We start from the raw sequence: 27,281 nt of genomic DNA, 5'->3' as shown, positions 1-27,281 counted from the left end.
GTGTGTGTTATGGCATTAAGTCATGAGAGTTATGTGTGTTATGGCATTAAGTCATGAGAGTCATGTGTTATGGCATTAAGTCATGAGAGTCATGTGTGTGTTATGGCATTAAGTCATGAGAGTCATGTATGTGTTATGGCATTAAGTCATGAGAGTCATGTGTTATGGCATTAAGTCATGAGAGTCATGTGTGTTATGGCATTAAATCATGAGAGTCATGTGTGTTATGGCATTAAGTCATGAGAGTCATGTTTTATGGCATTAAGTCATGAGAGTCATGTGTTATGGCATTAAGTCATGAGAGTCATGTGTTATGGCATTAAGTCATGAGAGTCAGGTGTGTGTTATGGCATTAAGTCATGAGAGTCATGTGTGTTATGGCATTAAGTCATGAGAGTCATGTGTTATGGCATTAAGTCATGAGAGTCATGTGTGTGTTATGGCATTAAGTCATGAGAGTCATGTGTTATGGCATTAAGTCATGAGAGTCAGGTGTGTGTTATGGCATTAAGTCATGAGAGTCATGTGTGTTATGGCATTAAGTCATGAGAGTCATGTGTTATGGCATTAAGTCATGAGAGTCATGTGTGTGTTATGGCATTAAGTCATGAGAGTCATGTATGTGTTATGGCATTAAGTCATGAGAGTCATGTGTTATGGCATTAAGTCATGAGAGTCATGTGTGTTATGGCATTAAATAATGAGAGTCACGTGTGTTATGGCATTAAGTCATGAGAGTCATGTGTGTGTTATGGCATTAAGTCATGAGAGTCATGTATGTGTTATGGCATTAAGTCATGAGAGTCATGTGTGTGTTATGGCATTAAGTCATGAGAGTCATGTGTTATGGCATTAAGTCATGAGAGTCATGTGTTATGGCATTAAGTCATGAGAGTCATGTTTTATGGCATTAAGTCATGAGAGTCATGTGTTATGGCATTAAGTCATGAGAGTCATGTGTTATGGCATTAAGTCATGAGAGTCAGGTGTGTGTTATGGCATTAAGTCATGAGAGTCATGTGTGTTATGGCATTAAGTCATGAGAGTCATGTGTTATGGCATTAAGTCATGAGAGTCATGTGTGTGTTATGGCATTAAGTCATGAGAGTCATGTGTTATGGCATTAAGTCATGAGAGTCAGGTGTGTGTTATGGCATTAAGTCATGAGAGTCATGTGTGTTATGGCATTAAGTCATGAGAGTCATGTGTTATGGCAATAAGTCATGAGAGTCATGTGTGTGTTATGGCATTAAGTCATGAGAGTCATGTGTTATGGCATTAAGTCATGAGAGTCAGGTGTGTGTTATGGCATTAAGTCATGAGAGTTATGTGTGTTATGGCATTAAGTCATGAGAGTCATGTGTTATGGCATTAAGTCATGAGAGTCATGTGTGTGTTATGGCATTAAGTCATGAGAGTCATGTATGTGTTATGGCATTAAGTCATGAGAGTCATGTGTTATGGCATTAAGTCATGAGAGTCATGTGTGTTATGGCATTAAATCATGAGAGTCATGTGTGTTATGGCATTAAGTCATGAGAGTCATGTGTGTGTTATGGCATTAAGTCATGAGAGTCATGTATGTGTTATGGCATTAAGTCATGAGAGTCATGTGTTATGGCATTAAGTCATGAGAGTCAGGTGTGTGTTATGGCATTAAGTCATGAGAGTCATGTGTGTTATGGCATTAAGTCATGAGAGTCATGTGTTATGGCATTAAGTCATGAGAGTCATGTGTGTGTTATGGCATTAAGTCAAGAGAGTCATGTGTTATGGCATTAAGTCATGAGAGTCATGTGTTATGGCATTAAGTCATGAGAGTCATGTTTTATGGCATTAAGTCATGAGAGTCATGTGTTATGGCATTAAGTCATGAGAGTCATGTGTTATGGCATTAAGTCATGAGAGTCATGTTTTATGGCATTAAGTCATGAGAGTCATGTGTTATGGCATTAAGTCATGAGAGTCATGTATGTGTTATGGCATTAAGTCATGAGAGTCATGTGTTATGGCATTAAGTCATGAGAGTCAAGTGTTATGGCATTAAGTCATGAGAGTCATGTGTGTGTTATGGCATTAAGTCATGAGAGTCATGTGTGTGTTATGGCATTAAGTCATGAGAGTCATGTGTTATGGCATTAAGTCATGAGAGTCAGGTGTGTGTTATGGCATTAAGTCATGAGAGTCATGTGTGTTATGGCATTAAGTCATGAGAGTCATGTGTTATGGCATTAAGTCATGAGAGTCATGTGTGTGTTATGGCATTAAGTCATGAGAGTCATGTGTTATGGCATTAAGTCATGAGAGTCAGGTGTGTGTTATGGCATTAAGTCATGAGAGTCATGTGTGTTATGGCATTAAGTCATGAGAGTCATGTGTTATGGCATTAAGTCATGAGAGTCATGTGTGTGTTATGGCATTAAGTCATGAGAGTCATGTATGTGTTATGGCATTAAGTCATGAGAGTCATGTGTTATGGCATTAAGTCATGAGAGTCATGTGTGTTATGGCATTAAATCATGAGAGTCATGTGTGTTATGGCATTAAGTCATGAGAGTCATGTGTGTGTTATGGCATTAAGTCATGAGAGTCATGTGTTATGGCATTAAGTCATGAGAGTCATGTGTGTGTTATGGCATTAAGTCATGAGAGTCATGTATGTGTTATGGCATTAAGTCATGAGAGTCATGTGTTATGGCATTAAGTCATGAGAGTCATGTGTTATGGCATTAAGTCATGAGAGTCATGTGTTATGGCATTAAGTCATGAGAGTCATGTGTGTGTTATGGCATTAAGTCATGAGAGTCATGTGTGTGTTATGGCATTAAGTCATGAGAGTCATGTGTTATGGCATTAAGTCATGAGAGTCAGGTGTGTGTTATGGCATTAAGTCATGAGAGTCATGTGTGTTATGGCATTAAGTCATGAGAGTCATGTGTTATGGCATTAAGTCATGAGAGTCATGTGTGTGTTATGGCATTAAGTCATGAGAGTCAAGTGTTATGGCATTAAGTCATGAGAGTCAGGTGTGTGTTATGGCATTAAGTCATGAGAGTCATGTGTGTGTTATGGCATTAAGTCATGAGAGTCATGTGTTATGGCATTAAGTCATGAGAGTCATGTGTGTGTTATGGCATTAAGTCATGAGAGTCATGTATGTGTTATGGCATTAAGTCATGAGAGTCATGTGTTATGGCATTAAGTCATGAGAGTCATGTGTTATGGCATTAAGTCATGAGAGTCATGTGTTATGGCATTAAGTCATGAGAGTCATGTGTGTGTTATGGCATTAAGTCATGAGAGTCATGTGTGTGTTATGGCATTAAGTCATGAGAGTCATGTGTTATGGCATTAAGTCATGAGAGTCAGGTGTGTGTTATGGCATTAAGTCATGAGAGTCATGTGTGTTATGGCATTAAGTCATGAGAGTCATGTGTTATGGCATTAAGTCATGAGAGTCATGTGTGTGTTATGGCATTAAGTCATGAGAGTCAAGTGTTATGGCATTAAGTCATGAGAGTCAGGTGTGTGTTATGGCATTAAGTCATGAGAGTCATGTGTGTTATGGCATTAAGTCATGAGAGTCATGTGTTATGGCATTAAGTCATGAGAGTCATGTGTGTGTTATGGCATTAAGTCATGAGAGTCATGTATGTGTTATGGCATTAAGTCATGAGAGTCATGTGTTATGGCATTAAGTCATGAGAGTCATGTGTGTTATGGCATTAAATCATGAGAGTCATGTGTGTTATGGCATTAAGTCATGAGAGTCATGTGTGTGTTATGGCATTAAGTCATGAGAGTCATGTATGTGTTATGGCATTAAGTCATGAGAGTCATGTGTGTGTTATGGCATTAAGTCATGAGAGTCATGTATGTGTTATGGCATTAAGTCATGAGAGTCATGTGTTATGGCATTAAGTCATGAGAGTCATGTGTGTTATGGCATTGAATCATGAGAGTCATGTGTGTTATGGCATTAAGTCATGAGAGTCATGTGTTATGGCATTAAGTCATGAGAGTCATGTGTGCTATGGCATTAAGTCATGAGAGTCATGTGTGTTATGGCATTAAGTCATGAGAGTCATGTGTGCTATGGCATTAAGTCATGAGAGTCATGTGTCTTATGGCATTAAGTCATGAGAGTCATGTGTGTTATGGCATTAAGTCATGAGAGTCATGTGTTATGGCATTAAATCATGAGAGTCATGTGTGTTATGGCATTAAGTCATGAGAGTCATGTATGTGTTATGGCATTAAGTCATGAGAGTCATGTGTGTTATGGCATTAAGTCATGAGAGTCATGTATGTGTTATGGCATTAAGTCATGAGTCATGTATGTGTTATGGCTTTAAGTCATGAGAGTCATGTATGTGTTATGGCATTAAGTCATGAGAGTCATGTGTGTTATGGCATTAAGTCATGAGAGTCATGTATGTGTTATGGCATTAAGTCATGAGTCATGTATGTGTTATGGCATTAAGTCATGAGAGTCATGTGTGTGTTATGGCATTAAGTCATGAGAGTCATGTATGTGTTATGGCATTAAGTCATGAGAGTCATGTGTTATGGCATTAAGTCATGAGAGTCATGTGTGTTATGGCATTAAATCATGAGAGTCATATACAGTATGTGTATGCCAGAGATTTCCTTATCAGCTTGGCTTCCCAGTGACTTAAGGTGACAGGCAGTCTCCCCAGGCTTGGTGGAGGGAGAGCAGGGTGCATTCTCCTGAGGGTGCCAGGCTACTGCTGCTTCACCCATCCCACCACATATTCACATGAAGAGGAGGGGCCACAAGCACCTTTCAGCTGGAGAGGGAGAGGGTGAGAGAGATGGAGGAAGAGAAAGGAGAACACAGAGGAACAGTGAGCATTCTCCTGATGGTGGCACAGTCCACAGTGGTGCTGCCAGCTAGCAGCTCTTTCCACCCCTGCTACTCTCACTTGACAGGAATGCTCTCATCAGCACTCTCTGCTCTCCATATTGCCAGACACAGCTCACTGACATCTGCTCTGTACTCGGCCCTGTCTGTTCTGTTCACATCATCTTCTGGAGAGGGCTGCAGCAATGTTGTAAGCTCCTTGACTTGACCCTTTGTATTGGTGCCAAATGGTGAAAGGGTTGACATTTGTCTAAATGTGATGAGCACCATTAACTTGACATGGTTTATAACAAGCCATCCCTGTTGTTCTCCTGTCTTTTCTAGATGTCTACAGAACTACATCCCCCCTCAGTCCCTGACACTATCGTGTCCCGTGTGTCGTCAGACGTCCATCCTGCCAGAGAAGGGTGTGGCCGCGCTGCAGAACAACTTCTTCATAACCAACCTGATGGAGGTGCTGCAGAGGGATCCAGAATGTTCTCCTCCAGAGGCCTGCAGTGTGCTGGAGTCAGTCAGTGCAGCTGCCGCCTGCCAGCCGCTCTCCTGCCCCAACCACGAGGGCAAGGTAGGCTTCTATTATCCCTCTGCTGCCCCAACCACGAGGGCAAGGTAGGCTTCTATTACCCCTCTCCTGCCCCAACCACGAGGGCAAGGTAGGCTTCTATTATCCCTCTGCTGCCCCAACCACGAGGGCAAGGTAGGCTTCTATTATCCCTCTGCTGCCCCAACCACGAGGGCAAGGTAGGCTTCTATTATCCCTCTGCTGCCCCAACCACGAGGGCAAGGTAGGCTTCTATAACCCCTCTCCTGCCCCAACCACGAGGGCAAGGTAGGCTTCTATTATCCCTCTGCTGCCCCAACCACGAGGGCAAGGTAGGCTTCTATTATCCCTCTGCTGCCCCAACCACGAGGGCAAGGTAGGCTTCTATTATCCCTCTGCTGCCCCAACCACGAGGGCAAGGTAGGCTTCTATTACCCCTCTCCTGCCCCAACCACGAGGGCAAGGTAGGCTTCTATTATCCCTCTGCTGCCCCAACCACGAGGGCAAGGTAGGCTTCTATTATCCCTCTGCTGCCCCAACCACGAGGGCAAGGTAGGCTTCTATTATCCCTCTGCTGCCCCAACCACGAGGGCAAGGTAGGCTTCTATTATCCCTCTGCTGCCCCAACCACGAGGGCAAGGTAGGCTTCTATTATCCCTCTGCAGCCCCAACAAAGTGGGAAAGGTCTGGCATCTAATTGATGACACATTGGCGTCGCTGACTGTTAGTGAACACAACTGATTTTAGATCAGTACCTGTATCCACAAAACATTTCAGAGCTGGAGGGCTGATCGAGAATCTGTCCATATAATCTGATTCATTATGATCTAAAAGGCCAAACTGATCCTAGATCATCACACCTGCTATGAGATGCTTAGTCGATATGCGCCATGGACTAGCTAAATCAGTACCTATCTGAGTTGAAGGAAGAATGTCTGAGGGCCGACCTTGCCAGTTTTTTATTGAAGTGAGCGTATTGTTCACAATTGTGGATTCACACCAATTACAAGCCCCTGAACATTGAGTAAATGTATCCATGTTTGACCTTGTCACTGTATGAACCTGCCTGGTCTGAGGTGAGTCATCATGTGTGTTGAGCTGTGCTATGTGTTGCTCCCCTCCACCTCCTGCAGGTGATGGAGTTCTACTGCGAGTCGTGTGAGACTGCCATGTGTTTGGAGTGTACTGAAGGAGAGCACAGGGAACATGTGACTGTCCCTCTTAGAGATGTCTTGGAGCAACAGAAAGCAGCCCTGAAGACCCAGCTGGATGCCATACGCAACAGGTACTGGATGGTAAACCGGTCTATACTGCTCTGTCTGTAATGATGGACGGTTTTAAGGTTGTTAAAGCCCTATTCTGAGTTCATTGACCACTGTGTGTGTACACACTTGATAAGTCTGGTAAGTGCAATGACAAAGTACCAGAGTGCAGTTTTTCAGTCTCTAGGTTTCAGCTTCTAATGAAGGACTGAAGATCGATGGAAATTACACACACATTTAGTCAGTTCCTCTGTTCATGCCTGTTGGTTACTTGATCTGACTGTGAAGTTGTGACAGTATACTGTTTCCTCTTCCTGTCCCAGGCTGCCCCAGCTGAGGGCTGCTATAGAGCTGGTAGGGGAGATCTCCAAGCAGCTGACTGACAGGAAGAACGAGGCGGTGACAGAGATCAGCAGTACCTTTGAGGAGCTAGAGAGGGCGCTACACCTCAGGAAGACCACCCTCATCACTGACCTGGAGAACATCTGCTGCACCAAGCAGAAGGTACCTGCAACCGGATTAGGTCTGCTGTTCCAAATGACACCCTATTTCCTATTTAGTGCACTACTTTTGACCAGGACCTGATCAAAGGTAGGGCACTGTATAAGGAATAGGGGGTCATTTGGGACACATTGATGGTCTATCTCTCTCTTACTTCTGTGAATCACTATCTCTCGACTCTCTTTCTCTCTCGGTCTTTCCCTCTTTTTCTCCCTTTCTCTTCGCTCTGTTTCTGACTACCTACCTACCAACCATTCTCTCTCTCTCTCCTCTCCTCCCTGTCTCCAACTATCCCTCTCTCCTCCTCCCTGTCTCCAACTATCCCTCCTTCCTCTCCTCCCTCTCTTAGCATCTCTTCTTCTCTCTGTCTGTAGGTGCTCCAGGCCCAGCTCTCCTCTCCTCCCTAACTGACTATCCCTCCCTCCTCTCCTCCCTCTCTTAGCATCTCTCTTCTTCTCTCTGTCTGTAGGTGCTCCAGGCCCAGCTCTCCTCTCCTCCCTAACTGACTATCCCTCCCTCCTCTCCTCCCTCTCTTAGCATCTCTCCTCTTCTCTCTGTCTGTAGGTGCTCCAGGCCCAGCTCTCCTCTCCTCCCGAACTGACTATCCCTCCCTCCTCTCCTCCCTCTCTTAGCATCTCTCCTCTTCTCTCTGTCTGTAGGTGCTCCAGGTCCAGCTCTCCTCTCCTCCCTAACTGACTATCCCTCCCTCCTCTCCTCCCTCTCTTAGCATCTCTCCTCTTCTCTCTGTCCGTAGGTGCTCCAGGCCCAGCTCTCCTCTCTCCTGCAGGGTAAGGACAACATCCAGAGCTGCAGTAGTTTTACAGAGCAGGCTCTGAGCCATGGCAGTGCTACAGAGGTTCTGCTGGTCCAGAAACAGATGGGAGAGAGGGTCAGCGCCCTTGCCCGACACACCTACCCAGAACAGGTTTGTGGACACGTTTATATGTTTGTTTCACATATATGCATAGCCTATATCATCATTGTATATGTCCCAAATGGGACCCAGTCAAATGTAGTTCACTATATAGGGAATAGGTTGCCATTCGGGACGAAGCCATAGGGATGCTGGTTAAACGTAACAAGCCTTCCCTTGCCCCCTCCCAGCCCCATGAGAACAGCCATCTTGACTGCCAGGTGGAGACAGAGGGTCTTCGTCGTTCCATCCAGAATCTGGGTGTGCTTATCACCACAGGAGCCGTAGGCCACACCTCCGTCGCAACGGGAGAGGGACTACGCCACACCCTGGTTAGCCAGCACACCACCGTCACCGTGACGACCAAGGACAAGGACAGTGAGCTTGTGAAGACGGGCAACGCGGCGCTGCGGGCCGAGATCGTGTCGATGGACGGGGCGGTAACCACGGAGACAGAGGTGGTGGATAATAAGAATGGGACGTATGAGGTGAGGATAATTGTACTTTGTGTATGACATCTAACTTGCAATATATGTATTGTGTTAATGTATGTAACGTACAGTTGAAGTCGGAAGTTTACATACACTTAGGTTGGAGTCATTAACTAATTTTTCAACCACTCCACACATTTCTAGTTTTGGCAAGTCTGTTTACATTTACATTTACATTTAAGTCATTTAGCAGACGCTCTTATCCAGAGCGACTTACAAATTGGTGAATTCACCTTCTGACATCCAGTGGAACAGCCACTTTACAATAGTGCATCTAAATCATTAAGGGGGGGTGAGAAGGATTACTTATCCTATCCTAGGTATTCCTTGAAGAGGTGGGGTTTCAGGTGTCTCCGGAAGGTGGTGATTGACTCCGCTGTCCTGGCGTCGTGAGGGAGTTTGTTCCACCATTGGGGGGCCAGAGCAGCGAACAGTTTTGACTGGGCTGAGCGGGAACTGTACTTCCTCAATGGTAGGGAGGCGAGCAGGCCAGAGGTGGATGAACGCAGTGCCCTTGCTTGGGTGTAGGGCCTGATCAGAGCCTGGAGGTACTGCGGTGCCGTTCCCCTCACAGCTCCGTAGGCAAGCACCATGGTCTTGTTAGGACATCTACTTTGTGCATGACACAAGTCATTTTTCCAACAATTGTTTACAGACAGATTATTTCACTTATAATTCACTGTATTGGAAAAAAATTCCAAAAATGATGTCATGGCTTTAGAAGCTTCTGATAGGTTAATTGACATCATTTGAGTCAATTGGAGGTGTACCTCTGGATGTATTTCTAGGCCTACCTTCCAACTCAGTGCGTATTTGCTTGACATCATGGGAAAATAAAAATAAATCAGCCAAGACATCAGAAAAACAATTGTAGACCTCCACAAGTCTGGTTCATCCTTGGGAGGAATTTCCAAATGCCTGAAAGTACCACGTTCATCTGTACAAACAATAGTATGCAAGTATAAACACCATGGGACCACGCAGTCGTCATACCTTTCAGGAAGGAGGGCAAAAGTTAAAAGTGCACATCGATCCCAGAATAACAGCAAAGGACCTTGTGAAGATGCTAGAGGAAACAGGTACAGAAGTATCTATATCCACAGTAAAACGAGTCCTATATCGAAATAACCTGAAACGCCACTCAGCAAGGAAGAAGCCACTGCTCCAAAATCACCATAACAAAGCCAGACTACGGTTTGCAACTGCACATGGGGACAAAGATTGTACTTTTTGGAGAAATATCCTCTGGTCTGATGAAACAAAAATAGAACTGTTTGGCCATAATGACCATCGTTATGTTTGGAGGAAAAAGGGGGAGGCTTGCGAGCCGAAGAATACCATCCCAACCGTGAAACACTGGGTGGCAGCATCATGTTGTGGAGGTGCTTTGCTGCAGGAGGGACTGGTGCACTTCACAAAATAGATGTCATCATGAGGATGGAAAATTATGTGGATATATTGAATCTCAAGACATCAGTCAGGAAGTTAAAGCTTGGTCGCAAATGGGTCCTCCAAATGGACAATGACCCCAAACATACTTCCAAAGTTGTGGCAAAATGGCTTAAGGACAACAAAGTCAAGGTATTGCAGTGGCCACCACAAAGCCCTGACCTCAATCCCATAGAACATTTGTTGGCAGAACTGAAAAAGCGTGTGTGAGCAAGGAGGCCTACAAACCTGACTCAGTTCCACCAGCTCTGTCAGGAGGAATGGGCCAAAATTCACCCAAATTATTGTGGGAAGCTTGTGGAAGGCTACCTGAAACGTTTGACCCAAGTTAAACAATTTAAATGCAATGCTACCAAATACTAATTGAGTGTATGTAAACTTCTGACCCACTGGGAATGTGATGAAGGAAATTAAAGCTGAAAAAAAAAACTGAGTTTAAATGTGTTTGGCACACTTCAACTGTGTGTATTGCGTCAATTGTTTAATGTACAGTGTTTATTTTGTATACAGCAGGACTGTCTAGGACTATATTCCCCTGGAGGTGCCTGATAAGGTTCTGTTCCGTAATATTCTGCAGGTGGGCTATACCATGCGCTCTGAGGGGGAGTTCTCCTTCTCTCTCCTCCTGTACGACCAGCCGGTCAGGGGCAGTCCATTCCGGCTGCGTGCGGTCAAGCCCTCGGACGTCCTGCAGTCTCCAGACGATGTGAAGAGGAGGGTGAAGAGTCCTAGTGGGACGGGGGGCCACATCAGACAGAAGGCTGTGAGGAGACCCTCCAGTATGTACAGCACCACCAAAAAGAAGGAGAACCCCATCGAGGATGAACTCATCTACAGAGTCGGTAGGTGCAGATCGTAGAGACATGTAATCCCTGTTTAATATTCGTCTAACTCTGTGGTACAGCTGCTCATATTGACTTTTTAGTCATTTAGGTGATTATCTTTTGACTTAAAAGAAGTGGATTTAACTAAAGTAGGTAAGACAATAACAAGTCATATTGCAAGTAAACACATTTTAAAAACAGCTTTCTTTGCTACACTCTTTGCTAATCAGTTAAAAAACCAGCCATGGGGAAAGAAGGGAATACAACACATTGGTTCAATGCTCCTATCATTTTTTTAAGCAGTATTACTGATGAATACATTCACATTTGACTTGTTATTTTACTCTTGTATCCAGAGGCAGTGCATGCAACTGAAGTTTGTACAGTAAGACTAATGTAAGACCACCACATATCACGATCAAGTTGGAAATAGCTCTCTTAGTTATCTCAAAGTGCAGGCTGCAGGGTACAGACAATGCTGTGGGAAATACTCACACTTTGTTTCACTGCTTCCAGCAATCTTACTGATGAAGATCTATTGAGGTCTCTGTGATAACTCGTGACTCTGCTATTTAGCCCTTGGGCCCATGGACACAGACTGTGTTCTTATTTTATGTGTGATGGTTTGACTCAGTCTTCTTACTGGATGTGTGATGGTTTGACTCATTCTTCTTACTGGATGTGTGATGATTTGACTCATTCTTACTGGATGTGTGTATTTGACAGGAACCAGAGGGAGAGATAAAGCAGAGTTTACAAACCTCCAGGGAATCTCCACCTCCAGCAACGGACGCATCGTAGTGGCTGACAGCAACAACCAGTGTATACAGGTGAGACTACAGCCATACAACCAGTGCATACAGGTGAGACTACAGCCATACAACCAGTGCATACAGGTGAGACTACAGCCATACAACCAGTGTATACAGGTGAGACTACAGCCATACAACCAGTGTATACAGGTGAGACTACAGCCATACAACCAGTGTATACAGGTGAGACTACAGCCATACAACCAGTGTATACAGGTGAGACTACAGCCATACAACCAGTGTATACAGGTGAGACTACAGCCACACAACCAGTGTATACAGGTGAGACTACAGCCATACATCCAGTGAGAGAAAGGTAACCATGTGTATAAGTGACAGTGTGCAGAGTGGAATGAGTGTAAACATGAATGGATGCAAAGCAGAAAATGTATTAGGTTGAGGCTAAATTTTCAATCATAGTATCACAGGTCAAACACATATATCAGGGCAAATCTCAAATGCCACATTGTCCCTTTTCGAAAAAGATGATCTCAAATCCAAATCTGTTTCTGAGTGTTATTGTTGTGCTATTCTTATCCAGGTGTTCTCAAACGATGGGGCATTCAAGCTGAGGTTTGGGGTCAGGGGTCGGTCGCCGGGGCAACTGCAGCGCCCCACTGGGGTCACCGTGGATATGAACGGTGACATCATCGTGGCCGACTACGACAACCGCTGGGTCAGCATCTTCTCCTCCGACGGAAAGTTCAAGGTGAGAGGTCATCAGGTCACTCTAGGAGACTGGTCTTGAGAAAGACCTCGAGCTGAAACATCAACATTAAACAGTCTCTACTATATCCCCTCTCCTTGTATGTTCTCTACATACCAGATGCACTGAGCTTTCCCATAGCTGCTCCTCAGATCAGACTCATCACATCTCTCCCTGTCCATCCCTCTGACAGAGTAAGATCGGGGCGGGTCGTCTGATGGGCCCTAAGGGCGTGGCGGTGGACAGGAACGGACACATCATCACCGTGGACAACAAGGCCTGCTGCGTGTTCATCTTCCAGGCCAATGGGAAGCTGGTCACCAAGTTTGGAGCCAGGGGGACGTCAGACAGACAGTTCACAGGTAGGGGAGACACTCCTTGCTTGATCTATCTGTGGGTTTGCAGTTTTGGAACAATTCCTGTGCAAGTATTTGACATGTACAGTATACTGTATTTACACCAGGTCTGGGCACAGCTAGCACTGAGCAACGACACAAACCAATGTATTATACATAATATATTTGACATGTACAGTATACTGTATTTACACCAGGTCTGGGCACAGCTAGCACTGAGCAACGACACAAACCAATGTACTATACATAATATATTTGACATGTACAGTATACTGTATTTACACCAGGTCTGGGCACAGCTAGTACTGAGCAATGACACAAACCAATGTACTATACATAATATATTTGACATGTACAGTATACTGTATTTACACCAGGTCTGGGCACAGCTAGTACTGAGCAATGACACAAACCAATGTACTATACATAATATATGCACTGAGCTTTCCCATACCTGTCTCTTTGATTTGCACCTCAGACAGTTTGCAGGTACTTGGGGGAAAATAAAATGTATTCTCCTTGTTTTCACTCTTTGGTCAATGTGATTCTCTTCCATTTCTATAATCTTCCAATGATATGGCTCCACTATCTACATGGAGAAACCTGTCAATCGTTTCAATCTCATCTCTGACTTTGACATTTTTATTGTTTATTTTTTAGAAAAAAGTGGTACAAGCATTTCACTGGAACCAAAGCTGAGTAAATCTGGCCCTGCGTTCAGTAAGTATTGATGTATTGTATAGCAGTCTCTTCATGATACAATTGCCCATTGCCATGTCTTACGTTGTACATTGCTTGGTGTTTCCCTTTGTGGCTAGTGTTTCCACAGTCCTGTTGTGTACAATGTCCTAAAATAGTCTGGAACTTCCTCTACTGCACTGTTATGTTGATGACTCATCTCTCTCCGCCTCCTCTCTTCCCTCTCTCTTCCTCCCTCCCCTTCCCTAGGTCCCCACTTTGTGGCGATCAACAACAAAAATGAGATTGTGGTAACAGACTTCCACAATCATTCGGTGAAGGTACATCTCACTATTCTCTCTTTCTGTGTGTGTGTGTTACTGTAGTCGTATCAGGTTGGTTTAAAATGCTTTGACTTCAGGCCTTCAGTGTTCTGTTGTGGCAGCTTTGTGTCACTCCCTCACTGCCATCCTGTAGTTACTGTACGTCACTGTGCCACAGGAAAATGTCCCACTCCCACTGTTGGCTATCTGATGTCAGTTTGAATCATTTCAAATGAAAGGAGTAGAATTCCACAAACTCTGTTATAGTCAATGTTGGATGTGTTATAGTCAATGTTAGGGTTAGGGTTGTGGTTTAAGGTTGTGCTTGAGGCTAGGGTTAGTGGATGTGGACATGACGCTAGGGATATGGACATGAGCTAGGGTTGAGGTTACAGTTAGGGTTGAACCTGGCTGTGGACATGAGCTAGGGTTGAGGTTAGAGTTAGGGTTGAACCTGGCTGTGGACATGAGCTAGAGTTGAGGTTAGAGTTAGGGTTGAACCTGGCTGTGGACATGAAGCTAGGGTTGAGGTTAGAGTTAGGGTTGAACCTGGCTGTGGACATGAGCTAAGGTTGAGGTTAGAGTCAGGGTTGAACCTGGCTGTGGACATGAGCTAAGGTTGAGGTTAGAGTCAGGGTTGAACCTGGCTGTGGACATGAGCTAGGGTTGAGGTTAGAGTTAGGGTTGAACCTGGCTGTGGACATGAGCTAGGGTTGAGGTTAAAGTCAGGGTTGAACCTGGCTGTGGACATGAGCTAGGGTTGAGGTTAGAGTTAGGGTTGAACCTGGCTGTGGACATGAGCTAGGGTTGAGGTTAGAGTTAGGGTTGAACCTGGCTGTGGACATGAGCTAGGGTTGAGGTTAGAGTTAGGGTTGAACCTGGCTGTGGACATGAGCTAGGGTTGAGGTTAGAGTTAGGGTTGAACCTGGCTGTGGACATGAGCTAGGGTTGAGGTTAGAGTTAGAGTTGAACCTGGCTGTGGACATGAGCTAGGGTTGAGGTTAGAGTCAGGGTTGAACCTGGCTGTGGACATGAGCTAGGGTTGAGGTTAGAGTTAGGGTTGAACCTGGCTGTGGACATGAGCTAGGGTTGAGGTTAGAGTCAGGGTTGAACCTGGCTGTGGACATGAGCTAGAGTTGAGGTTAGAGTCAGGGTAGAACCTGGCTGTGGACATGAGCTAGGGTTGAGGTTAGAGTTAGGGTTGAACCTGGCTGTGGACATGAGCTAGGGTTGAGGTTAGAGTCAGGGTAGAACCTGGCTGTGGACATGAGCTAGGGTTGAGGTTAGAGTTAGGGTTGAACCTGGCTGTGGACATGAGCTAGGGTTGAGGTTAGAGTTAGGGTTGAACCTGGCTGTGGACATGAGCTAGGGTTGAGGTTAGAGTCAGGGTTGAACCTGGCTGTGGACATGAGCTAGAGTTGAGGTTAGAGTCAGGGTAGAACCTGGCTGTGGACATGAGCTAGGGTTGAGGTTCGGACACACTACTTCTGAACAGTTTGACTCCCTTCCCTAATAGGTGTACAGTGCAGACGGGGAGTTCCTGTTTAAGTTTGGTTCCCATGGCGAGGGGAACGGACAGTTCAACGCCCCGACGGGCGTTGCCGTGGATGCCAACGGGAACATCATCGTTGCCGACTGGGGGAATAGCAGAATACAGGTCAGTTATTGATGATCTTGATGACAAGATCAACAAGCAGCCTGTCATTATTTTTTGTTTTCCCTTTTGCGTTAGATCAAAAGTAATGTAACTTTACAGCTGACTTTACAGCTGACCCTGACCTTGTTTTTGTATTGTCCTGCAGGTGTTTGATAGTTCTGGTTCATTCCTGTCCTACATCAACACCACAGCAGACCCCCTCTATGGTCCACAGGGCCTGTCTCTCACCTCTGATGGACACGTGGCTGTGGCTGATTCTGGCAACCACTGCTTCAAGGTTTACCGCTACTTGCAGTAGCAATTGCTTTACGGTCTGTTGCAGGCATACCACTACCAGGGTACGTCCCAAATGGCCCCCTATTCCCTTCATAGTGCACTACTTATTACAATAAACCACAAAAGTAGTGCACTATGTAGGGAATAGGTTGCCATTTGGGATGTACCCCAGATCCGGGCCAGACAGACAAACCAACCACAGCCTGACCTGGGTCCCAAAAATAGGTCAAATACTTGAAAGTATTTGAGATGTGCTTGATTTATCTATTTATTTGAGTTTGCACTTTTGGGACTGTTTCAGGCAAACGAAATCAAGTGCAGCGCTTGAAGTATTGGAAAGCATTTGATCTAATGTATGTATTTTTGCCCCCAGGTCAGAGCACATGTGATATCACTGAGCAACGACACAAACCAATGTACTATACATAATATACAGGTGCAATGAGCTTTCCCATAGCTGTCCCTTTGATTTCCACATCATCCAGTTAGTGTTCTCTGAACCCCCCAACATCATGAATATAACCCCCATTTACTCCTCCATGTGGTGTGTTATGGAGTTTACTTTGTCCCAAATGGCACCCTATTCCTTATGTAGTGCACTATGTAGGGAATAGGGTGCCATTTGGGATGCATCATGTGTGTGTAGAGTCTATTTACCTCTTTGTTCGGTCATTGATGTAAAACTATGAGGAGGTATGAAGTGTGTATATATACTGTAACTGATATGAGACCTACACGACGTTCAGATCAGTGATAGATTGACGTATAATAGAGCCATGTTGTGAAGGAGCTGGTCCCAATGCATGAAGTTGTATCTTTACCTTGTCAGCTCAGACAGGATGACATAACAGTGGAGTTTATGAACTCAGTTGTTTCTTCTCCATGATAAGTGCAATGAACAAATCAAAAGGAACGATGTGCTTACAGTGAAACCAACCAACGCAAAAGCTTTTGAAACAATTTATTTCTCAGTTATCTAAGAATAAACTGACTAATCTAAAGCCATCTCACATTTAAAAGGTCATCACCATCTGTGCATTGATTTGCTGTATGTACTGTGTATGCATAACTGTGTAATGGATCATTATGCAGCGTTATCTGTGCTTTCATTTAAAACATCTTTTGGTTATTCCGAGAACAGCAGTCTAGCATTCGTTTCTAACTAAGTATGGCAGCTGTCCTAAAGTGTGCTTTTTAAAACAGTTCAGCCGGAGAAGAGGTGTCATAATTATGGCATGTGAGCAGCACAATTATTATAAACTTTTGAAAAAGTACAAAAATGAAAAATGGAATTGCTAATTTATTTTATACACTAGCTCAGCATTTTACAAATTATTTTTCTAATTTGTTTTATTTGTATTTTTTTTAAATTCACGCCTTTGTCATTTGTCTCAATATAAAGAAAAAAAATCTAACCACTTGAGGGGACTTTTCAGAGTCGAACAAACAGTGCAGATTTAAAATTTGTAAGATTTGATTTGCCAAAAAATAAATAGTCGGTTTTGAAATGTGACAAAAGTTGGAGTACATATTGAAAACCAGTACCCATGATTATATTACTTAGTGTTATTGAACATGCAAAACTACATTAGATTTGACTAACTTATGTTTTCAATCTTAAATAAACAGTCAACAGAATTACCGTTTATACAGTTGGTCTTCAGAAGCTGAAACCACAGTGTGAGTTAAAGGACTAGAGCTATGTTTCATTGCCTTGTTATCAGTTCATTACCGGGTTATACAAGTTCATTACCAACTTATAACTTGTCCTGAGGGAAACATTAGCATTTGACAAGCTACAGTGGAACACCCCCTGGTTTTCATCACTGTAACAGAGTCCCTATAACCTCTGACGTCATGAAGCCAAACAGCAGCCAGACAGATTGCAGCCAATCACAGGCTATTTTATTAAGGAGTATTAGACACACAGTCTAACTTTGTTTCAACAATATGTCTCTCAATCTTCTTTCTCTGTGAATATGCACAGGTAATAAAAGCACATGGTTTATGGAGATACTGAGTGTGCTTTCTGCTTTCCTCTATACAAAAAAATATATCCTTCTCTGAATCAGTCTCTCTGATTCCCTGGACAGTTATCCTAGGTCAGGTGACATTCAGGAGGCACAACTTTCTGAAACGTTTCAGATAGAAATGTATTGCATAGAGCCAACACGTTTCCCTATTCTCAATGGCAGAAAAACATGTCTGTTCTATATAATTTATTTCTATCTGGACGTTCACTGAAGGGAAGCCGTGGTTTAGATTGAACACTGGTTGAGCTCGTAATATACCATGAAGTCCTTGAGCATGTTGCAGGCTTTACGGTTCTTACTAGCTTTACACTTCCTCTCCTCTGGAATCTCCTCCAACCACATCTTATTATCCAGGACATAGACAGGCCTACGGAAGACAGCATTTAGTTATAGGGGCATGGGTAGGACAACATTTAGTTATAGGGGCCTGGGTAGGACAACATTTAGTTATAGGGGCCTACGGAAGACAGCATTTAGTTATAGGGGCCTACGGAAGACAGCATTTAGTTATAGGGGCCTGAGGTGGACAACATTTAGTTATAGGGGCCTGGGGTGGACAACATTAAGTTATAGGGGCCTGGGGTGGACAACATTTAGTTATTGGGGCCTGGGGTGGACAACATTTGGTTATAGGGGCCTGGGGTGGACAACATTGGAGCCACTCACTCAAACTGCACTGGAATAGTCTCCTATTCTACGCTGTACATATACTTTACATTTCCCAATAGAGAAATCACAATCTATGGCCCAAATAGTTTAATTTTTACAGAATCTCAATTCAAAGATATCCTCTCTGCTGTCTTTCTTACCTGGTGATTTCATGTATTATATCAACACTGTCTCACAATATATTGACACACATAGTTAGTTGAAAAGGAAGACTGTGTCCCAAATGGCACCCTATCTGTGGAAGCTGCTGAGGGGAGGACGGCTCATAATAATGGCTGGAAAGAAACCATATGTTTGATACCATTCCATTAATTCCGCTCCAGCCATTACCACGAGCCCGTCCTCCCAATTAAGGTGCCACCAACCTCCTGTGCACCCTATTCCATAAATAGTTCACTCCTTTTGACCCTGGCTATGACCCCACTCTTCGAGGGTGTCTCAGGGGGAGTTGAGATATGCAAAAAACTAATTTCCAAACTAATTTCTTACACGTGTACATGTGAAATATCAAAAATAATAACACTCAACTAATTATTATTATTTTTATAACATGGTGCACTACTTTGACCAGAGCCCTATGAACCCTGGTTAAAAGTAGTGCACTATATAGGGAATAGGGTGCCATTTGGAACACACCCCATCACTTACTTCCCACTGTGGTCAGTGGTGTGAGAGATGGTCCCATCTCTCCCCATGATCAGGTAGTTACTGTCAGTCTTCATGTCAAACTCATCACAGGCTTTACGTTTGATCATGTCTCTCACTGCTCCAGTCTGCATCACGTCTTTACCTGTCATAGCAGAGAACCAACACAAGAATAATGTAAAGGAAATTATACTTCCAAGAGAATGTGTGCGTACCAAATGGCACTCTTTTCTCTATAAAGTGTACTACTTTTGACCAGGGCCCTTCAAAAGTAGCGCACCATAGGAAATAGGGTGCCATTTGGGACGCACATTGTAACATTGTGAAGATCTGTAGAGCAGAGCACTCACCTGTCTGTAGGATTTTGGTCAGTATTGTGGTATAATGTTTAAAAACTCCGTCGTCGGATGAGTTGACAATCTTGACGACGTAAACTGTCAGAAGGACAACAAGATGGTGTTAGTACCGACTACAGCACATTAGATTTATTTTGAACATTTGGATTAGAGGTATAAACTCACCATAATTTGCAACAGGAGAGAAACAAGCAAAGGTTCTGCGAGTCTCTTTCTCCATTTGTTTACTGTAAGTGACTCTCTTCTTTGGGCAGTCACCTGAGACAAAGCAAATAAAAATATATACACAATAGTTCACAACATAACTGATATATTGTGAACTAAATATATATTCTGTCCAGACAATACAAGCTGTATGGAGTGCACATACCCTCTGCACAGGAGCACACATTGTCCTGACAGATCTTGGAGATCATGTTGCTCTTCTGCGGTGCGCTGTAAAACACAGTGCATCTCCTCTCTGTCGGGACATAGTTCAGCATTAGTCACTCAGACGATGACTGTGTCCCATACAGCATCCTATTCTCTTTATTGTACACTACATTTGACCAGGGCCTAAACCCTCACCAGGCTGCTCCAGCCCCATGGACCTTCCAGACACCTTACAACAATAGACATAACATACCCTAAACTAAACATGGTGGTATACCTGGGTTGTAGTAGTCATAGACCACAGCAGCAGCGGGCTGCACCAGGCCCATGGGACTGATCTGTTTGGCCCGGAACGCCACACACTGTGGTTCCTCTGTGATCTGGAACACATAGCGACAATACAACGTCAGAGGCAAGAGAGGAAGGCATCGGCGAGAACACGAGGTCTCAAGATGTAAATTGAATCACCAAAGTTCTATGAGTGGTACAGTAGTCATAGCTGATACTCATTGACGTCATGGCTTTGGATACAAGAGGTCTTACCTTAGCGAAGTAGAGGAACACTTTATTTGGGGCGATGTCATAATGGTCAATGTACTTCTCAGTACCCTTCACATTCTAGAGGAGAGGAAAATAAAAAGATGGCAAATGCCATAGTCTGACTGACAACATGTCACTAGACAGGTTTCCATTGACCGAGGTTTATTAGACAAAAGTAATGTCACGCCCGATATGTTTAATGGAAACAGCAGATATGAGAAATGTTCTAAAGATCGAAAACATATTTATCTGTTCGACAGGGGTGGATTTCTTTTGTCAAACTTTCTTTATTGCGACAAATGATGATGGAAACTGTGTTTTTAGAAGAAATGACATTTGCTAAATAATTTTGATGGTGCACGGGACATGTGATTTCACCATGTAAATGTAAAGCTATTTGTATACAAATATTATTTCTTTGCAGGACAAGGAGGGTCCTGACTTTCAAGAATGCCTGAATTGCTTTTCCGATTGGCTGGCAAGTTTCACCATCCGATTATGTCAGATCTACAGGAGTGCAAGGTTCACCATGTCACGGACCGTGGTGATACGTTGGCACAGGAGAATTATTAGAATATGGCAAATATCTTTTCATTATTGCATTCTACCCATACTGGCTTTCGCAGGCTACCTGAGACATGAAACAGACAGGCTACCTGAGACATGAAACAGACAGGGGAAGGGCAGACAGGCTACCTGAGACATGAAACAGACAGGTGGGAGGGCAGACAGGCTGTTGCCGTATTTATTATTGTGCAATTTGCCTAAATGGATAATAGAAACACTTCAACCACTACATTTAATTAGTTTAGCTGTGGCGTCATTAAGTCACGCTGTTTTTATCTTCACAATAAACGCACCCTAGCAGGCAATTGTCTGATATATTTTATTGTTAGTTAAGTTAATGGAAACAGTTAGGTTAATGGAAATAGCTAGTGTGAATGGCTAAAATGTGTTTTCTTCCCGGAACCAATTCTGCCATTTCAAAGGAGGGTCGCAGTAACTGTGGTATATGGTTGTTTTTTCCTTTTGGATTCAATCCATAGTGTTGAAGATCCGCAATACAGCGCCACTGAAATGTAAAGGCAATTTCCAATTGAGCAGTTAAATGCAGCATTTACCATGAATGCAGTCTCAGTGAACACGGAAACATTGACTTTAAATTTAAATTGTGCTGTAGTGCGGATCTTCAGCACTACGGATTGAATCGAGCTCATAGATGAATGCACTGACTGTGGATAAAAGTGCCTGCTAAATAACAAAAAAAAGAATGTAAATCAATGTCAAATGTAGGCCTACTGTACCTCCTCCAGATCCTGCATGTTAGGTTTGAGTCCACTGAGAAGGGAGATGTCCACGATGACCATGCCAGTAGAATTACCACTGGTCAGTCTGTAGGAGAAGAGAGAGAACCATGTCTCCACTCATCCCACCCCATGCACGCACACACACACACACACAGTGGGGCAAAAAAAGTATTTAGTCGGCCACCAGTTGTGCAAGTACCCTTCAACTATGTGGAAGGACCACTAGAGGGCAGGCTGGGCTCATGGATAGTAGCCCAACAAGGCATGGGAGACAAGGTAACCAGAGTCAATTAAGCACAGCTGACGGTACTAATGACATACTCTCCTTCCCCTATAAAAGAGAGAATGGAACCAGCAGAGAGGGGGGAAAACTCTCTCTGGAAGATGGCCATCGACAGAGAGAAGCTATGCAGAAAGAACCACTAAGACGGTGACAATCCCGTGATTTATTTTTTGTTGTAGTTTAAAGATAATCCTATTGTGTTCTTGTTTCATCTGGAGAAGAAGATGTATGTTTTTCCTTGGAAGATTTTTCATTGATTATGTTAGAATGTTTTTGTTGACAAAATGCCCTCAATAGAGAACTGTGTTCAATCAAGAAACCTACTCCTGACTCGTTTATTCCACCTTCCTGCTTTAGAGTGACGCCCAATTACTTGGTCCGCTCACAACTATGACAGACAAAATGAGAAAAAAAATCCAGAAAATCACATTGTAGGATTTTTTTATTTATTTGCAAATTATGGTGGAAAATAAGTATTTGGTCACCTACAAACACGCAAGATTTCTGGCTCTCACAGACCTGTAACTTCTTTAAGAGGCTCCTCTGTCCTCCACTCGTTACCTGAATTAATGGCACCTGTTTGAACTTGTTATCAGTATAAAAGACACCTGTCCACAACCTCAAACAGTCACACTCCAAACTCCACTATGGCCAAAATCAAAGAGCTGTCAAATGACACCAGAAACAAAATTGTAGACCTGCAACAGGCTGGGAAGACTGAATCTGCAATAGGTAAGCAGCTTGGTTTGAAGAAATCAATTGTGGGCGCAATTATTAGGACATGGAAGACATACAAGACCACTGATAATCTCCCTCGATCTGGGGCTCCACGCAAGATCTCACCCCGTGGGGTCAAAATGATCACAAGAACGGTGAGCAAAAATGCCAGAACCACACGGGGGGACCTAGTGAATGACCTGCAGAGAGCTGGGACCAAACTAACAAAGCCTACCATCAGCAAGGGCATTGAAGATGAAACGTGGCTAGGTCTTTCAGCATAACAATAATCCCAAACACACCGCCCGGGCAACGAAGGAGTGGCTTCGTAAGAAGCATTTCAAGGTCCTGGAGTGGCCTAGCCAGTCTCCAGATCTCAACCCCATAGAACATCTTTGGAGGGAGTTGAAAGTCCGTGCTGCCCAGCAACAGCCCCAAAACATCACTGCTCTAGAGGAGATCTGCATGGAGGACTGGGCCAAAATACCAGCAACAGTGTGTGAAAACCTTGTGAAGACTTACAGAAAACATTTGGCCTCTGTAATTGCTAACAAAGTATTGAGATAAACTTATTATTGACCAAATACTTATTTTCCACCATAATTTGCAAATAAATTCATTAAAAATCCTACAATGTGATTTTCTGGATTTCTCATTTTATCTGTCATAGTTGAAGTGTACCTATGATGACAATTACAGGCCTCCTTTTTTTAAGTGGGAGAACTTGCACACTTGGTGGCTGACTAAATATTTTTTTGCCCCACTGAATACGCACAGACACACATCGCTGTACTCACCCCACACACACAGTGTAGACTAGGGACTTCTCCCTCTCCTCATCCTCCTGTGGGGCATGTCTCTTCCTGCGTGTGCGCAGGTCAAACCATTCTACCCTGCTCATGGGCTCATCACTAGGGTTCCCGTCCCCTTCAGACTCATAGTTATAATAGTCGTCTAGCTCAGGACCATCGTCCGCGGTCTCTGTAACATTGCACATTATTCACCGTTACTCATTTATACTGACAATGAATAGTGTTATATTTTCAAGCAGCACTCCAGCAAATGTTTCGTGTTTATAGATGCGTTCTGACAGAAACTTACTTCTGTACTTAACCTCTCCCTCCACCGAGACATTGAGACTGTAGAAATCACAGAACAAGTCCTTCTTCTCCAGAGTTCTGTAGGTCTGGACCACCTGATGACATATAACAAGCACTGTGGACACTTCCACAGATTCAGACAGCCTTACAATGTTAGAATCATCATCACTTACTTTTCAAATTCATTTACTGAATTTACTTACGGATAAGGTCCCGTTTCCCTTCCCCATTGTGTTAATAGTGATCGGGCTTCCTGGGTCCACCTGACCAGACAAACCAGACAACAGAGATGTAAAACAGCATTTGAGAAAGGAAATCAGAGTACTACTGAAATCTCACCTGGAAGGCTGATAGGGTCAGGGCATTATGTTTCGTAAGATGAACTCCCTGCTTTCGGCCGTTTTGGTGACACATCTCAACATTAAGATCCAAGTCTTCAACATCATTTTCCAGGATGCTGTACTTAGCTAGAGCCTCAAGAGCTACAACAGTATCCTGTTGGAAAGAGATAGAAAGTGGCAGAGAGAGAGCAAAAGAGAGTAGAAGAGAAAGAGGGGGAGACAGAGCGAAAGAGGCATAAAGAGGTATAAAAAGAGGGAAAGAGAGAAAGAGCAAGCGAGGGAAAGAGCGAGCAAGCGAGGGAAAGAGCGAGCAAGAGCGAAAGAGAGAACGAGAGAGACGGAAAGAGAGGGAAAGAGAGAGAACGAGAGAGAGGGAAAGAGAGGGAAAGAGAGGGAGGCAGAAAGAGAGAGAGGCAGGATGAGAGAGAGAAAAGAAAGAGCGATTTGCACATTGTTACAACACTGTACATAGCCAATAATATAACATTTGAGTGTTATGTTTGTTTTTTATTGTTTATTTCCCTTCTGTTTCTTGTCAATTTCACTTGCTTTGGCAAAGTAGACATATGTTTCCCATGCCAATAAGCCCTTTGAATTGAGAGAGAGAGACAACTTCGACAATATAAAAAGCAAGAACGGGAGAAGAACAGAGCACGAGAGGAGAGGATCAGACTGCTGGAGGAGAGGTTGAGGGGGATGGCGTGTGACAGAGAACAACCCACTAGAGAGGTGGCCACCCCCACAGAGAAGCCAGCAGAACAGCCCACCTCAGTTCCCGACAAAAGTCTCAACACCACAGCAGAACGGTCCACACCAGACCCTGGCCATAGCGTCGACATCTCAGAGGAACAGATAAATGAAGAGCCCCAAGCCCAGGGTCTCTCACCCCCCTCTGAGCCACCCTGATAGCCCTCCTGACACCCCCCCCCCCCCCACACACACACACCCACTGGGGACATACACAAGACACAGATTGTACTCCTTATGGACTCAAATTAGAAATATATACAAGAAAAAAGTGTCTAAACTCTAGTGTCCAAACAGCCAGCGCGCCCTAGACCTTCTGTCTGAGGACCAAATAGGTTCACCTAGCCAGATAATAATACACACAGGCACAAACGACCTGAGAACACAGCAGGAAAGGGTGGCCACAGCACTGAAGGGAGTGATTGAAAAAGCTTCATCTACTTTCCCCAATGCACAAGTGACTATCTCCACCCTGCTACCACAAAAATACTTCCACCCTGCTACCATACAGTGGGTAAACGCAAGTATTTCGCGTGACTGTGCCTCAAAACCATATGTTTTCCTGGCCCACCACTCCACCCTAGACTTGAACAGCCTCTATGACCAGGTCCACCTATACAAGGCAGCAGTGCCCACCTTCACCCGGACCCTAAAGGACATCGCTCTCAAACGTAGCCCCAACCCTTCACACAGGAGCAACAGATCAATTGACAGCCCGTCCAGACCAGAGAGAGACACCCCCCCACCCCCCGGACCTGCACATAGAGGACCCACGCCGAGAGGACCTACATCCAGACCACAACACCACCAGCCACATACACACCCCCACCCCACCCAATCAACCCCCAAGTCAACCATGCCCACACCCCATTTAGGCCCCCTCAGATCAGACCTATGCCCCTCCTGCCGACCCCATGCACCCCACCCCCGCAAAGAGGGCCTCAACATGGAAGTCACACATACGCCCAGGCGGTGAGTATGTAAACAGGCCCAACCCCCACTCTTACACTAGCCCAAGCCAATGGCATGTACCAGATGCTCAGCAGGCTCTGTTCACACTTACTGGCCTGAGGCCAAACCACACGACCAACAACATTGGACACTTTATGGAACACAAAGCCTTCACTATCTCATCCTGGAATATCCAAGGCCTGAGGTCATCTGCCTTTGGCCTAAAGAGCAGGAGCCTGGATTTCATCAAAGAAATCAGAAATACAGACATTGTCATCCCTCAAGAAACCTGGTATAGAGGAGATGGACCCACAGGTTCCCCTCTTGGTTACAGAGAGCTGGTAGTCCCATCCACCAAACTACCAGGTGTGAAACAGGGAAGGGACTCGGTGGCTATTCTAATTTGGTATAGAACAGACCTAACTCACTCCATTAAATTAAATCAAAACAGGAACATTTTACATTTGACTAGAAATTCAAAAGGAAATTATCTTAACAGAGAAAAATGTCCTCCTGTGTGCTACCTATATCACGCCACTAGAATCACCATACTTTAATGACGACAACTTCTCAATCATGGAGGGGGAAATCAATCATTTTTCAGGCCCATGGACATGTACTAGTCTATGGCGACCTAAATGCCAGAACCGGACACCCTCAGCACACAGGGGGACAAACACCTGCCTGCAGGGGACAGCATTCCCTCCCCCGTATGCCCCCCTAGGCACAACTATGACAACATAACCAACAAAAACAGGTCACAACTCCTGCAGCTCTGTCATACGCTGGTGTAACGGTTTTCCTCCTCTTTTGAGGAGGAGTAGGAAAGATAGGACCAATGCGCAGCGTGGTAAGTGTCCATATTTTAATGAAATATAACCGAACACTGAATACAAAAGAACAAGAGAAATAAATGAAAACGGAAAGAGATCTATATGGTAAAACACAGAAAACAACTACCCACCACCCATAGTGGGAAAACAGGCTGCCTAAGTATGGTTCTCTACGATCGACAGCTGCCTCTGATTGGGAGCCATACCAGGCCAAACACAGAAATACAAAATCTAGAATACACAACATAGAATGCCCACCCCAACCAAACTAAAACAGAGACATAAAAAAGGAACTAAGGTCAGGACGTGACAGCTGGGTATGTACATAGTTAATGGTAGGCTTCGAGGGGACTCCTATGGTAGGTACACCTATAGCTCATCTCTTGGCAGTAGTACTGTATACTACTTTCACTGAAATTAACCCAGAGTCCCTCAGAGCGTTCAGTCAGCACACTGACACCCCCATCAGTACAGCAAAATCACAATCTGCATGAACAGAGAAATACTCAATCATGAGGCATCAAAGCCAAAGGAACTGAATAATATTAAGAAAAGCTATAGATGGAAGGAAAGTAGTGTAGAAACCTACCAAAAAGCTATTAGGCAACAACAAATTCAATCAATTTTAGACAACTTCCTGGATAAAACATTGCACTGTAATAGTGAAGGTGTAAACTTGGCAGTAGAAAATCTTAACAGTATATTTGACTTCA

At 44.1% G+C, this 27,281-nt stretch overlaps 2 protein-coding genes across 6 annotated transcripts in view; one reads left to right on the top strand and one right to left on the bottom strand.

Annotated features, from left to right (window-relative positions):
• Positions 1-17,688, top strand: part of LOC135552842 (tripartite motif-containing protein 3-like) — a 52,568-nt gene extending 34,880 nt beyond the window's left edge. For 4 of the 5 annotated variants that reach the window (XM_064984735.1, XM_064984736.1, XM_064984737.1 and 1 more), the window contains 13 exons: positions 5,210-5,450; positions 6,560-6,711; positions 7,012-7,192; positions 7,944-8,114; positions 8,294-8,590; positions 10,620-10,884; positions 11,593-11,696; positions 12,220-12,387; positions 12,578-12,746; positions 13,401-13,460; positions 13,689-13,759; positions 15,258-15,398; positions 15,544-17,688. In XM_064984735.1, coding sequence (XP_064840807.1) covers positions 5,210-5,450; positions 6,560-6,711; positions 7,012-7,192; positions 7,944-8,114; positions 8,294-8,590; positions 10,620-10,884; positions 11,593-11,696; positions 12,220-12,387; positions 12,578-12,746; positions 13,401-13,460; positions 13,689-13,759; positions 15,258-15,398; positions 15,544-15,696 — 2,173 coding nt within the window. In that variant the 3' untranslated portion in view covers positions 15,697-17,688. Of the gene's footprint in view, positions 1-5,209; positions 5,451-6,029; positions 6,067-6,559; positions 6,712-7,011; positions 7,193-7,943; positions 8,115-8,293; positions 8,591-10,619; positions 10,885-11,592; positions 11,697-12,219; positions 12,388-12,577; positions 12,747-13,400; positions 13,461-13,688; positions 13,760-15,257; positions 15,399-15,543 lie in introns of those variants that run through there. The other variant, XM_064984739.1, reaches the window with a different exon arrangement.
• LOC135552841 (complement C4-B-like) overlaps positions 17,554-27,281 on the bottom strand; it is a 30,667-nt gene continuing 20,939 nt past the window's right edge. Inside the window, exons 29-40 of the mRNA XM_064984734.1 lie at positions 24,036-24,191; positions 23,900-23,959; positions 23,698-23,791; positions 23,394-23,577; positions 21,594-21,681; positions 20,293-20,367; positions 20,027-20,129; positions 19,748-19,837; positions 19,543-19,635; positions 19,372-19,455; positions 19,025-19,166; positions 17,554-18,074 (exon numbers count right to left, since the gene is read on the bottom strand). Coding sequence (XP_064840806.1) covers positions 17,933-18,074; positions 19,025-19,166; positions 19,372-19,455; positions 19,543-19,635; positions 19,748-19,837; positions 20,027-20,129; positions 20,293-20,367; positions 21,594-21,681; positions 23,394-23,577; positions 23,698-23,791; positions 23,900-23,959; positions 24,036-24,191 — 1,311 coding nt within the window. The 3' untranslated portion in view covers positions 17,554-17,932. The remainder of the gene's footprint in view (positions 18,075-19,024; positions 19,167-19,371; positions 19,456-19,542; positions 19,636-19,747; positions 19,838-20,026; positions 20,130-20,292; positions 20,368-21,593; positions 21,682-23,393; positions 23,578-23,697; positions 23,792-23,899; positions 23,960-24,035; positions 24,192-27,281) is intronic.

Source organism: Oncorhynchus masou, chromosome 13 (assembly GCF_036934945.1).
Source record: "Oncorhynchus masou masou isolate Uvic2021 chromosome 13, UVic_Omas_1.1, whole genome shotgun sequence".
Taxonomy (NCBI): Eukaryota; Metazoa; Chordata; class Actinopteri; order Salmoniformes; family Salmonidae; genus Oncorhynchus; species Oncorhynchus masou.
The sequence above is the reverse complement of the archived record's forward strand: the minus strand, read 5'-3'. Positions and strand labels throughout refer to the sequence as shown.